Source organism: Leuciscus leuciscus, assembly GCF_965113295.1.
Source record: "Leuciscus leuciscus genome assembly, chromosome: 25".
Classification (NCBI taxonomy): domain Eukaryota; kingdom Metazoa; phylum Chordata; class Actinopteri; order Cypriniformes; family Leuciscidae; genus Leuciscus; species Leuciscus leuciscus.
The window spans coordinates 23254025-23268330 of NC_138724.1; the positions used below are offsets into that span (position 1 = coordinate 23254025).

Here is a 14306-nt window from a genome sequence, read left to right on the forward strand (position 1 = left end):
ACGGGAAAAGGTGATGCCGCTAAATTCAAATAACTCGCTTCACTAATGTTTATATTATGATTAATTTACTAATTTACTTAAAAGTTTCATATTATACAAATATCATTAAATCACCTAAATGTACTGTTTAACTAGCCGATTACAAAATAAAAATATATATAATTATGTGAAAAACAGGCGCGCGCGACCTCTCGCGGTTTTTTACTGTTAATGCGCGTGAGCTCAAATGCGAGCGTATTTACCTTCGAGCTATTTTACAGAATCTGTAACGTCGAATATATATAAACTCTTATATAGTCTTATATAAGTCAATTTTGTTATTTTAAACGGTCAAAAAATCCATACGTACTTATTTATCTGGTAAGTGTCTCGTAATGGTTGTACATTTTTATAATTTATTAATATCTTGAGGTAACGTTAACGTTAACGCAGATGAAGTGATAAGCTAAATCGCTAGCTTAACAAGTTTAACGTTACGTCAAAGTAAATAAACTAATCTAACAAACATCTAATTAACAATACTTGGTTATCTGTGTATATTTTATACTAAAGCCGAACAGTTGAATGCCTTACACAAATGAAATATGTTGCCAATGAAATTTTACAGAAGAGTAAAAAAAAAAAAAAAAAGTTTACAGAAGAGTAACTTATTTAGAAAAAAAATATATTTACTTTCCATTAACGTTACTTATTAAGGACCAGTGTTACTGTTGTTAACTAAAACTAAATTGTTATAAGTATAATTGAAATAAAAAAATCTTAGATGAAACTATTAAAACTTAATTAAAAAAGAAAAGTTCAAGTAATACATTTAGAAAATGAAATGTTTCAAATATAAAAAAATAATAAAATGACAAATGCACATAACAAACTTACTAAAATTAAAACGAAACCTGTTTTATAAAATTGTAGATAAATATGCTTCTCTCTTTTATGTCTGTGTGACTCCAGCGCCATCTACATCAGCACTATAATATCAGGAGAATGAATGAGTTGGATGGGCAAGAGTTGAGCTACAGAAGATACTTATCCGACGGGTCTCGGGTCCCCCTAAACCACACCCATGAAAGTCCTAGAATGGCAAATCTCTTCAGTCATGGGATGCATTCAGGACCGGGATACGCCAGGATGGAAGAATCCCTGCGGGAGGACGACTACACCACCTACAGGATTCTTCATCCGCTAACATATGATCCTTTGCCTCCAGTAGCCCACTTTGGCTCGGCGTCCTATTCTGAATACTTGCTGGCTCCGTCAAGCCATTATCAGCATGCACTAGGCCAACCATACAGCTCCATTAGAAGCCCATGGCCATCCCAGGAGGCTTTTCACTATGGCATGTCATCAGTGAGTGTGCACAAATCGACGTATTTATTATGTGAAATCCTAAATCTCATGCCTTAAGCATTTTCAGTTAGTAGGTTATGTCTCTAACTCATTAAATAAGCAAAACTTGTCTCATTTGTTTGTTTATCTCACAGGCAGAGATCTGTCGATCCGTCAATACTATCAGCTCTGAAAGTGCAGATGATTACAGTATGGAGGGTTATTCTACACACCAAGGATTCAGACACGTTAATGTAATGTGCCGTCTGAAGATGTTTGTGTGTATGTGAAGCATACGCTCGGTTCAAAGGGAATTAATGGATAGTTAATTTATACTTTTTCAGAGAAATCAGCCACATGGTCTTCTTGTGTCACCTCACGACCAGCACGAGATGGGGGAGAAGCCTCCAGTTCAGACGTCCAATATTTGTCAGGTATTAGCTCTCTCAAATGCTCTCTTACAGATATTTGTAATTGCTGTAATTGGCAGGTTTTATGGGGCTTATGAACATGAAGTGTGCATTAAAAAAATAAATAAATACAATTCACATAATTTCCCACATCCCAGTTAGCCATTTGTAAGTCAACTTTCTGAAGAGAAAGGTTCTCAACCTCAATGTTTCTTGAGCACCAAATCAGCATATTACATTAATGATTTCTGAATCAAGTTATTATGTGAGTAATGATGCTGGAAATTCAGCTTTGCATCATAGGAATAAAATTACATTTTAAAATATAAAAAAAGAAGAATATATTAGGGTTTATACTGTATCAAATAAATGCAGCCTTGGTGAGCATAAGAGACTTTTAAAACAAATTTGAAAAATTAAAAGTCTGACCCCAAACTTTAATTCTAATGCAGGGGTGCCCAAATTATTTATTACTCTTGTTACAAACATTATAATAATAATGTGTATAAAAAATATTGTTATTCTCTAAAGTAGATTTGACAAAATACACACACAAAAAAAAGAATAATGTACAATAATAAAATATTTGCCATTTATAAGTGTTTTTTAATACATAGTTGCTTATTTAGATTGCTCCACTTAATTGATGTTCTTTTGAGTGTCAAGGACAGATTACGCCAATAAACTGGAGGTCTTTGATAACTGAAAATGAAGCCGTTTGAAAAGTCTTGAAACAGGCCATCTTCTCTTAGATGTTACGGCCCATGCAGTTCGTGTGTGATGGAGGGCAGGTCGTCATGTTGAACCATTGCAGTCCTGGTCATATTCCTCACTCTATGATGACGGATCTCAACACAGAGTTCTCTCTGTCTAAGCTGTCAGTCCAGAGCTGCTCTACTGAGGACCAATTACCTCATGGACAAGGTGAACTTCAAACCTCAATGATTATAACACATGTAGATATTTTAATTGATTTAAAGAGGTCATATAATGCATTTTTTGTATCATTTATGTTTTCCCTTGAGGTACATGTATAATGCTCATTCAAGGTTTTTTTTAGTGCCAAAACTATTAAGCCATAATTTAGTTTCATGCCCATTTTCCATGCTCTCCATGCTCTTTGGAGTCGAACAGGCTTGTTTTGTTGCTTTGCCTTTCAGTCTTCTATTTAAATAATCCCTTTGCATGTAAAATGAATAACAGCATTTACTGTTCCGTTCTAATGCTGACATACTTCTGACTTCAAGCATTTTTAAAGCTAATGGAAATTTTATTTCTTATGATCTGACCCCTTTCAGATTGCTTGGAATTTTTATTTTAAAATGGACTACAAGTTTAGTAGTTGTATGTATTGTTGAAGTATTTGAATGTCCTGTCCAGCGTCAGATGCCAGACGTTCAGAGAAGACTGTGTTCACTGGGCTGCCTCAGACCCACACGACATCTGCAGGTGTGACGTTCAACCTCACGCCAGGACCTTATGCTTCACAGGTAGCGTTGAAGGCAAACAGCATTTTCAGCCAGTCTCATTTGAAACCTGGAGTAAATATAACACATAATTATGTAAAGGTTTCCTGCAGCTCAAACAGTAGAGCGTTGGAAAGCAGGGACAGCAAGAACTGATAAGAATGTAAAATGTGTACCTTGAAATGCAATGCAAGTCGCTTTGGATAAAAGCGTCTGCCAAATGCATTAAAGTTAAAGGCCTATACATACATAATGAGTAATTGTTTGTCACACTTTACCTAAAAATTAAAAGAAAATTACATTTTGCTTAAAATTAAAACAACTTTTAACACTATTAATATATTTTCTCATTGTGACATTAATAATACAGTAATGAAAATAAACTTGCTTAAATTAAAATCAACTTTTATATCATGCTTCTATGATGTATACATCCACTGTACTTTACAATTTAATTAATTATTAGTGTTTCTCATTAAATTAATGAGAAAGTATTTTTTTAATATATTTTAGAAATGGGAATTTGCAGAATTTTCATGAAAATAATGCCTCCAATCTTAATGGTCCTAAATTTACATAATTTTATTTATAAAAAAAATTATTTTGATTTTGGGGTAAAATATGGCCAGGACATTTCTTCTTAGGTTTCCTAAGTATGGTATGTGCGTATTGTATGGTTGTATTTGTCTAAATACAAAATAAATAAATAAAAGTGCAAATATAGTTAAAATTAATTTAAAAGGAATTACATTTAAAAAATATATATTTTAACTTTTTTGTTTTAGCTGCATCAGACGCTTTGCCCTACTGCGACTGTAGAACAGGAAGAGGAGGGTCACACTACAGGACGTGGACGGTACATGTGTTATTACTGTAAAACCTCACATCTCATGTTTATTCCTAAAAACAGACCTATCCCTTTTATCCCTTTTAGTCTCAACTATGGCATAACTGTTCTTTGTTTATTAGTGTGAAGTGGGAAAAATCAAAGAGGCCCTGCAACTGTACAAAATCTCAGTGTCTGAAACTGTAAGTATTTTCATGTTGTAGTTTTTTTTAGCTTCTTGTTTGGTCAAATGTGACCTCAACTGATTCTTGGTTGTATTACCCAACAGTGTCTTTATTTAACACAATGATCTGTTTTATACTTGCTTTGGTCATGATGACTATGTAAAATACTATGTAAAATCAGCTCCAAATGACCAAATAATTTCTCTGACAGTTATTGTGAATGTTTTGCGAACGGAGAGGTCTGCAACAACTGCAAATGCATAAACTGCTTCAATAATACTGAGCATGATGTAGAGAGATCCCAGGCTATAAAGGTGAACCACATAGCAATAACCTCTTACAACATACCAACTCTAATGTGTTTCTTTGATTAGATGCCACTTGTAACCTCATTATATTTTGCATTTTATTGCTCCTAAGACCTGTCTGGAGAGGAATCCAGTGGCTTTTCGGCCTAAGATTGGCAGTAAGAAGCAGGGGAATGTAAAGGGACGTCACACAAAAGGCTGCAACTGCAAGCGTTCAGGCTGCCTGAAGAACTACTGTGAGTGTTATGAGGTAAGCTGGGATGTTTTGGCTGATCTTATATTATATTCAGTAGTGTGATTGTTTTGGAGACACTCTACACTGCAATTCCACACAGGCCAAAATCATGTGCACATCCACCTGTAAGTGTGTGGGCTGCCGAAACTATGAGGAAAGCCCTTTGAAGAAGAGATCAGACCGGGACAGGCCTGACTCCATCATCTACAACCCGACCAGGTACATATGAGTCCATTATAATACTGAACCATAAAAACTTTTCAGTGTTTTTTTTTTTAAATATCTTTTCTCATGAAAAAAAGAAAAAACAGGAATTGTAGCCTTATATTTTCAAAAATGAGCAGACTAGATGTGTATATATATATATATATACACACACACATACACTGGCTACTGTAATAGGTACACCTTGCTTGTTCCATGTTGGACCCCTTTTGCCTTCAGAACTGCTTTAACCCTCTGATGGTTTACGGGGTCTTTTTGACCCCAAATGACTTTTGCTCAAATTAAAAAAAATGTTCCCTTTGTCCAAATGGTATGAAACCTTCTACGGCTTTTCACACTTTCTAGATCTACAAAAAAAAATATTAAATTGGAATGATATCTGTTTTTATGTTAGCGTGACAAAAATTGTGACACTCGTGGTCTTCGGGGTCTCTGGAGACCCCGCAATCAAAATATACAAAATTCATCATCAAAATCAGAAACAACGCAGAACACATCGACAGAAATGGCACAAATAAAGTGGCACACTTCCACCAATGCAAAAAACATCCACAATGCTAAATTATTTTGCTCACAACACGCGCACACACACACACACACACACACACATATAGAGGAATACATTTTTGAGACTATAAAAACTGTTCTCTTATCATTTGTCAAATAAAATCATCCAAAATGCAGTACCACCACAAAAATAAATTGGTGACACTGACACATTGAAAATGTGCACACTCACACACACACGCACACACACACACACACACACATGCACACACACACACACACACAGGAACATTTATAGGGCTATAATTTGTCAAAATTATGGGGGGGGGGGTTCAGTACAAAAAAATGCTAAACTTTGACAAAAATATTTTATTTTTGTTATAATTGTGATTTTATAATATTTAGATATGAATCCAACTGAATCCAACTTGTGAAAAGATATCTTTCAGGTAGTCAAATAGCAAATAGCATATAGTGGAGCTCTATGGCCATCTAGTGGTTAAAGTGATATTTTTTTAATTTTAAAACTGCATTTTCCAAAAAATGGGCATAAATGTTACATTAAACCATTTAAAATGGTCCATGTTATCCCCATGAATGAAAGTTAGAAATCTGGGTCTTTTATAAAGTGAATTTTACATCATATGCTGTTTTTTTGTAAAAAGCTTATTTAAATAAATATTTATTTATTTATTTATAGAAATTTAAAAGATATCATAAATTCTCCAAAAACTGCACAAATGTTGAGTAAAAACATTAACAAACAGAATAAAATTACATTTGTAAAAAAAAAAAACTATTATCTTGTTACAAAATTAAATGTTATTGTCTGGGGTCTCTGGAGACCCCAAAAAACACGAGTGTAGACATAAATATAGACCATCAGAGGGTTAATTCATCATGGCATAGATTCCACAAAGTGCTGGAAACATTCCTCAGAGATTTTGGTCCATATTGACATGATAGTATCACACAATTGCTGCAGGTTTGTCGGCTGCACATCCATGATGCGAATCTTCCGTTTCACCACATCCCAAGGCTGCTCTACTGGATTGAGATCTGGTGACTATGGAGGATATTTGAGTGTAGTGAACTCATTAGCAGGTTCAAGAAACCAGCTTGCGATAATTGGACATTTTGTGACATGGCGGGTTATCCTGCTGGAAGTGGCCATCAGAAGACGATGCACTGTGGTCATAAAGGGATGGACATGGTCAGCAACAATACTCAGATGTTTAAACAATGCTCAATTGATACTAAGGGACCCAAAGTGTGCCAATAAAATCCCCCCCACACCATTACACCACCAGCAGCCTGAACCGCTGATACAAGGCCAGATGGATCCATGCTTTCATGCTGTTCACGCCAAATTCTGACCCTACCATCTGAACGTCTCAGCAGAAATCGAGACTCATCAGACCAGGCAATGTTTTTCCAATCTTCTATTGTTCAATTTTGGTGATCCCGTGTGAATTGTAGCCTTAGTTTCCTGACAGGAGAGGCACCACACCAGCTCTGCTTCAAGGTTCGACATGTTGTGCGTTCAGAGATGCTCTTCTGCAGACCTCGGTTGTAACAAGTGGTTATTTGAGTTACTGTTACCTTTCAATCAGCTTCAACCAGTCTCTGACCTCTGGCATCAACAAAGAATTTAGCCAAACAGAACTGCCACTCACTGGATAATTTCTCCCTAGTGATGGCTGAGCGTGAAAATGGCTGAGTTTCAGAAATACTCAGATCAGTCGGTCTGGTACCAACAACCATGGCACATTTAAAGTCACTTTAATCACCTTTCTTCCCCATTCTGATGCTCAGTTGGAACTTCAGCAGATCGTCTTGACCATGTCTCCATGTCTAAATGCATTGAGTTGCTGCCATGTGATTGGCTGATTAGATATTTGCATTAACAAGCAGTTGAACAGGTGTACCTAAGAAAGTGGCAGGTCAGTGTATGTCCTATAAATATATATCTACATTTATGGCATCACTGGTAACTAGTCCAACGAGATTGAGATTAAAGGCTGTTGCTTCTGTCATGCTTTGTTGGTTGTTTTTCAAAAGGAAGTAAATGAGAGCAGTAGGGTTTTGTTATTCCTCCAGTCACCGAGGGTGTCTCTGTTGATAGGTGTCCTCTGGCGTGCATCACGCCTGATGTAGTGGAAGCCACATGCGGCTGTCTCCTCGCCCATGCTGAAGAGGCAGAGAAGGAAGGGTACACTTCAGCTCACGCTGAGAGAATGATTTTGGAGGAGTTCGGCCAGTGCCTGACGCAGATCGTCCGATCGATATTCAAATCCACCAACGTGCAATTCAATGTGTAGCTCGGGAACAAGCGCTCGGTGTTGTGATCGATCCAGATGTGATTTAAAATGGTTACCAACAAGTGTTTCTGTTTTTGTTTCCTTTAAATGTTGAGAGATGCTTTAAAACTCACATCCTCATGACTTTAATAGCATATTTTATTTATTTATTTATATTTATTTATTTAAATACAAATGGCGTAATTTAAACATTATAAAAATGACTATTATTTATATATATTTTTCCATTTATTTCTTTATTTCCCACCGTATCACATCTGCTTGATTTTAATTGAACATTTTATTTATATTTATATGCAAATTTACATGTTAATTAATATTTTTTTCTATTGTTTATATATTATTTCAGTTTATTTATTCATTTATATCCATTTCCACTTCATATTCGTGTGATTTTAATTGATCATTTTATTTATATTGAACTATATTATTTAAGCATGATTGACATTTTTATTAAAAAAAAAAAGAAATATGTAAATTATTATTTGTATTTGTTTCCATTTATTCCCACCATTTGTTTTGTAGTTTGTTGAGAATACCTTATATCATCTAAAGAAAAAAACACTTGCTTTTAAACCATTTAACCAGAAGCAATGTTTACATGTTTCTCCACGTTAATTGTTGCTTGTTCTGGAATGTTTTTTTGCTGTTCTGAAATTTTATCTGGTTTCTCATGTCAGGGAAGTTCTGTCAGGTTGTATGAGCAGTCATTTCCGTGCATTAAAATTTTTATTGGCATTTTAATTTTGTCATTTGCAGTTGTGTTTATGTACTGGAGCTTTCACAGCGTTTATGCATCAGTGACTAAATTGATTGACATCCTGATGTTTTGTTAAAAATCTTGCTTATTTTCTCATTTTTATCACCTACCCGAATCTGCCAGGCTTATACTCACTTTGATTAATAAAAAGGTCATTTTTACGTCACCTTTCACGCAAGCAACTCATTCAAGCCATTTCGGATTCAAGGTTGAGACACTCTTAAGAAAAACATGAGTGTTTTTCTCATGTGCAGAATTTTAGAGACACAGCTTTAAGGAAAACCTCACCGTATTGATTTTCATTATAGGAGACACTCTTGACGTCAAGCATTTGTGCAGGTTAATGTAGAAAGCGTTCCCATGATAGGACAAGGTACAAGCAAGTGATGTCTCTCGCAGGGGGTTGTATCGAACCTTGGGTCCTGTTGTTAAAGAAGAACATAAATAGAGGAGTAGGGAACTGGACCGTTCAGATTTGTTTAGTTCTTCTCATCAAAAACAATTCTTGATCCAACAAAAATGGTAAATATACATACATGTATTTTTACGTGCATACATTAGCATAGAATAAAAGATAATGTTTCATCTGTTTTCTCTTTATAGATATCAAGAATGTGGATTTTATGGACATGCACAGTTGTGATATTTTTACTGGTGAGAGAGTGTCATTGCATTAAAAAGGTATGTTTTTTGAGTTTTCATTATAATTATTTATGCTGTTTCTTTTACTTATATGCTGCAAATGTATTTTTAATAGACCACGTTATCTAAGAACTGGGGACCACAGTCAATGCTGTATCTAAAGGGAAAACGTGAGTGTTGTCTGACCTCTTTAATTCACTTTGAGTAATCAAATTGACTGCCTGCTTGTTTTAGCTGATGATCTTCCGTTTGAAATTAAGTATATGTGGCCAGATTTTGATTTCTTGCTGTATTGAATTTTCATTTCTTTTTTCCAGATGGAAGACGGTTTGTCCCTGACATTGATGACATTATTTCAAATTCAGGGTTGAAAAGCTGGTACGCAATTCTCAAAGGTGTGAATCAATAATTCCTGATTGCTGCAGATATACAGCTCTTGATTTGTTTAATTTTCAATAAACTTGACTGTTGTGTTTTCTTCAAGGGTTTCAGAAACTGAAGTCGTTGAATGCAAGAAAACAATCAGGATTGTTCACAACACAGAACTTTGTTCTCCATTAATTGGAGTGAAGGGTTTGTGTACAGTGTGCCATATTTTGTAATGTTTAAGATTCAAAATAAATCTATTTATGTCAAATATGTGGGGGGAAAGAATTTTTTTTTTTTGTCTGCTGTTTAAGATAGTTCATATTTAGGAAGTGTCACACTTTTTAAGTCACTTTTTAATGTTCTGACAGTGGTGAGAATCATGTTTTATAAAATGAAATAAATAACATTCACACTGAAGTTGAATTATATCCCCAGTTGTGGTTATTTTATGCTTCTGCATTTGTTTCAGTTTCTTTACACTTTTAGTTGCACTTTTCTTGATAAACAGAAGTCATTGTGTGTATATAGACATAAATCCAAGGCAGCTGGGGTACTTTAGATGACCTTGGATACCTCAGAATCGCAGCCAAAGTCCAGCAGTTGCCAAAGGATATATCATATCATGTGAGCCAGACGTGACGCCTACTCGGAGAGCAATGGCTTCTTTCACTGCCCTCACATGCACTTCAGTCTTCAATAAAAACTATATGGGAGCTATTCTCTCACTATATGTGTTCTGTTTAACAGTGTAGAATAATTTAGCCTATTAATCTCATTTAAAACTGAAGCACTGCAAAGCAAACAAGTGGATATTTTCAAGTCTTTAGCCAGTTTCATTTTCTCGAGGTCACATAACTTTGCATTAAAGCATTCTGAATATGCCTGTGTTGTAATTTAAGTATTTGCACAACAAGTGTAGACTTTTAGATATATAGTCTGTTAAAGCACAGGCAAGTTAACATTATCAATTACAGCATGATTATTAAAACTGTCAGGAAAACTTGCAGGAAGCGCGTTAACAGCTAAAGTTGCAGTCTAATGCATCAAAATATCAGAATTTGTCTTGTTTGTGCTGTTTTCCCACCAAATATGATGTCACTTCCTGAAGGATGATGTCATTTAAGAACTGACAGTTAAAGGGGTATTACAAAAGACTATGACAATCAAAATTCACTCCTTTGTACACTTTATTTTCATTATCAACTATGATTTTCATCTTTAAAATTGTAATATTTTAGGCAATATAATGCTATCCATACACAGTGGTGCGTTCAAGTCATGTCTGAAAGTCAAGATCGTATTTACGAACGCCACTACAAACTCGAGTGAGAAGCTCGGGATTTTCTTATAGGAACACTCCACCGTTTTTTGAAATAGGGCTTATTCACCTTCTTTCCTACATTTAGATAGGTGGGCAAATGCATTTTTGTCTCAGTGCATGCATTGTTTTAGTTTGACAGGGTCGGCGCCAGCTTAGCTTAGCATAATGAATGGAATCCTTTGTTGCCAGCTAGCATGTCCTGAGTAAAAGTGATAATTTTTTTTTTTAAAACCCACCTAATTACTTCTTGTGGCCTGCGTATTCACAACAAGTACAAATAGCGATGCAGATTAACACTAGACGATTTCCTATGCAGATATTGACTTGGGACTATATTAGGGGGAAGCACAGGTGAAGCACTGCTACTTGGGCGCAGAGATATCACGCCCAAGTAGCAGTGCTTCGCCTGTGCTTCCCCCTAATATAGTCCTTAATATATAAGTCAATATCTGCCTAGGAAATCGCCTAGTGTTAATCTGCATCACTATTTGTACTTGTTGTGAATACGCAGGCCACAAGAAGTAATTAGGTGGGTTTTTACATTTTTTTATATCACTTTTACTCAGGACATGCTAGCTGGCAACAAAGGATTCCATTCATTGTGCTAAGCTAAGCTAGCGCCGACCCTGTCAAACTAAAACAATGCATGCACTGAGACAAAAATGCATTTGCCCACCTATCTAAATGTAGGAAAGAAAGTGAATAAGCCCTATTTCAAAAAACGGTGGAGTGTTCCTTTAAAGCCCCGTTCTTTACGAGTTGGGGGTGTGTCAGTGAGAAGCGGTGGAATACCACAATATTTACACACTAAAAAATGCTGGGTTCTTTTTTAAATAATTTTTTACCCATGTGAAATAACTGAAAAAGGCTGTTTTTGTTTTTTTATGCTGTTGGGTCATTTAAAAAATAAAACTATTTTTACCCAGGTGCTAGGTTGCCAAATAACCCAGATTTTTATTAGAGTGTAGGCTAGGTATTTGTGACATGGTAAGGCTTTTTTTATTTACAATAAAATAAGCTAATTGCCTGCACAATATATAATAGCATTGTAATAAGGCTACATAACAATAGGCTACAGCCTAACTAAAAAGTTTACAGTGGCTTCATAAATTATTTAAAACCATAAAAAAGCAAACCTGACACAAATTCGTTGTTCTTCATTTTCTAGAAGTAGAGTTTAAAGCTTGTTGTAAACATTGCTGTATTTTTGTGTAGTTTGCTAATGCTGGGTACACACCAAAAGATAATCGGGCTGATTTTGGGCCGATTTCTCCCCTTCCGACAATCCTAGCTATGTCCCGATTATCTTGATGGTTTAACAGATTATTTTATCAGATTTTCCCTTGGTGTGAGGTGTGTTAAGAGTGTCCGAACCTGCTCGGAAGAACGTCGGAGCCGCTCCGATCGCGAATCGTAAATATTAAACATGTTTAATATTTACGATCAGAAATCCTGATGTGTGGGGGGAACTCCGAGGACAAACACGCGCACGCTCTGGAGATTATCACGTGAAACGAAACAATATCCAATCAGAAAGCGAGATGATGGAATACACGGTCATTCTCTCTCTCACACACACACACACACACACTTGCAGGAAGCTTAATGTTAAGATTTAGTATTCATAAGTGTAAATTTCGAGGAAACAAGCCTTTGTTTTTCATTTTAAGAGCAGAAATTTTACAATACCTAAACACAATATTGGGTTTGAAAAATAAGAAAGCTGCAAAGTGCGTTTCAATCTGTAAATATTTTCAAATTTTTGTTTAACTTTTAAGTTTGTCACTGTTAATGTATATGTCTTTTTATGTTTGTTTATCGGCTTTACTCTTTGGTACCCCCCTGACTGTAATTGTATAATTCTTAAAATCAATTAAAAAAAAAGATTAAAAAAAAAAAAGCTGAGTGTTAAGGGTTCAGTGAGGTTCTATAGACTAGAGGGATTAAATAACTTTTTCTAAAGAGACAATAAATCCAATAAAGAAAAAATAAAGACAATAAAGAATGAATATATTTCTGTATAAAAGGTTATATATAATGGTAGGTACAATGTTTTTTTCACGTGAATTTTCTGTGAAAATCATTCCAAACACTATCGCAATTTCTTACTGCATATCGTCCGTCATGCTTATTCTGAAGTCTCACGATATTTTGCGAGATTTCCTGTGTTCATAGTCGGTTGAAAATCTGTTTGTGTGTGGTGTGCTGTCTTTGTCACATCATGGCACACCACACACTATAGGAGCAAAACGCTTAAATCTAGGATTTTTTGTCCTCATGTTTGTGGTCTGTCACATTTTGAAAATCTTATAAGATGTAAAAAATCTTTTGGTGTGTACCCAGCATTAGAGAAGGGAAACCGCCATATGACGTCATAAACACGACTTACCATCTCGTAAATACGAACTTCCCAGGAGACTTGAACGCACCAAGGTTGGGGGTCGGTAAGATGGCAGCATTTATTTAATAAAATAATCATAATTAAAAACAGTATATTGTGAAATATTATTACAATTTCAAACAACTTTTTTTTATTATTATTTATTTTTTTACTGTATTAGGACTATATTCTAAACCGTAACTTTCATGAGGGCAGAGCTGAATTTTCAATCTTGTCACAAACATTCTCCAGAAAGCATTTGTGCAGATTTGGTGCTCAAGAAACACGTGCGTAATGTAAAAAAATAGCTGATTAAAGGTAGTTTTTGGATTCTTTGGTGAACAGAACGTTAAAAAGAACAGATTTTATTTGTAATAATTCGTCAATTTAATGGGCCAATCCTTGCTGAATAAAAATAATATAGCTCCATCTTCTGGTACATTATTGGCGAGGCAGAATGACTGGTTATATCCAAGGTTAATAAGTTCTGAACATGTTTTTCAACAGTACTTAAGTGTTTTATGAGTTGCATATAGCCTACATTTTGAAATGCAGGTTTGAAATGGATCCATTTACTGAGAGCAAGGAGGACATGGATTATTATAGCCTACTATTAGTATTGTAGTAAGTTTAGTTATTTTTGTTGCAATACAAAAGCCTACATAAATACAATATAACACTGAAATGTAAGTAAACAAAGTGAAAATTGGGATACAAATGGAAATCAAAAGATATTGTAAATCTTGTTATTTATAGATAACAAGAAGCATGCAAAAAAGCAGAAAAATACGTACGAAACAGACTGCATTTTTGCCTTCTAACTTCTGTGGTTCAGTTCTTCCGTTTTAGAGCACCGTAGAGAAGACCTTACATTTTAAGACATCTCGCAGGTTTCATCCATCTGACTGCAGGCACGAAAACACTCTCCATCTTGACTGGAGCGGGACAGCCAATTAAATAGACCGAGCTTATCACACTCGCAGCGGATTGGCAAACACACACATTTCTTTTTCTTTTTTCCTCGC

The 14306-nt window shown here is 35.3% G+C and overlaps 1 protein-coding gene and 1 long non-coding RNA gene across 2 annotated transcripts; one reads left to right on the forward strand and one right to left on the reverse strand.

Moving 5' to 3' along the window:
- The first annotated feature begins 47 nt into the window (after positions 1–47).
- tesmin (testis expressed metallothionein like protein) lies at positions 48–8130 on the forward strand. Its single transcript, XM_082159558.1, has 12 exons — positions 48–360; positions 952–1347; positions 1482–1580; positions 1671–1760; positions 2489–2660; positions 3117–3226; positions 3988–4058; positions 4172–4231; positions 4425–4527; positions 4634–4771; positions 4857–4975; positions 7614–8130. The coding sequence occupies exons 2-12, from the start codon at positions 985–987 to the stop codon at positions 7807–7809; spliced, it is 1521 nt and encodes a 506-aa protein (XP_082015684.1). The 5' UTR covers positions 48–360; positions 952–984; the 3' UTR covers positions 7810–8130.
- On the reverse strand, positions 2320–14209 carry LOC309490412. Its single transcript, XR_014202681.1, has 3 exons — positions 14076–14209; positions 8858–8991; positions 2320–3272 (listed from the first exon to the last, which is right to left on the reverse strand). It is a non-coding gene; the product is annotated as an uncharacterized lncRNA (long non-coding RNA).
- Between the last annotated feature and the right edge of the window lie 97 nt (positions 14210–14306).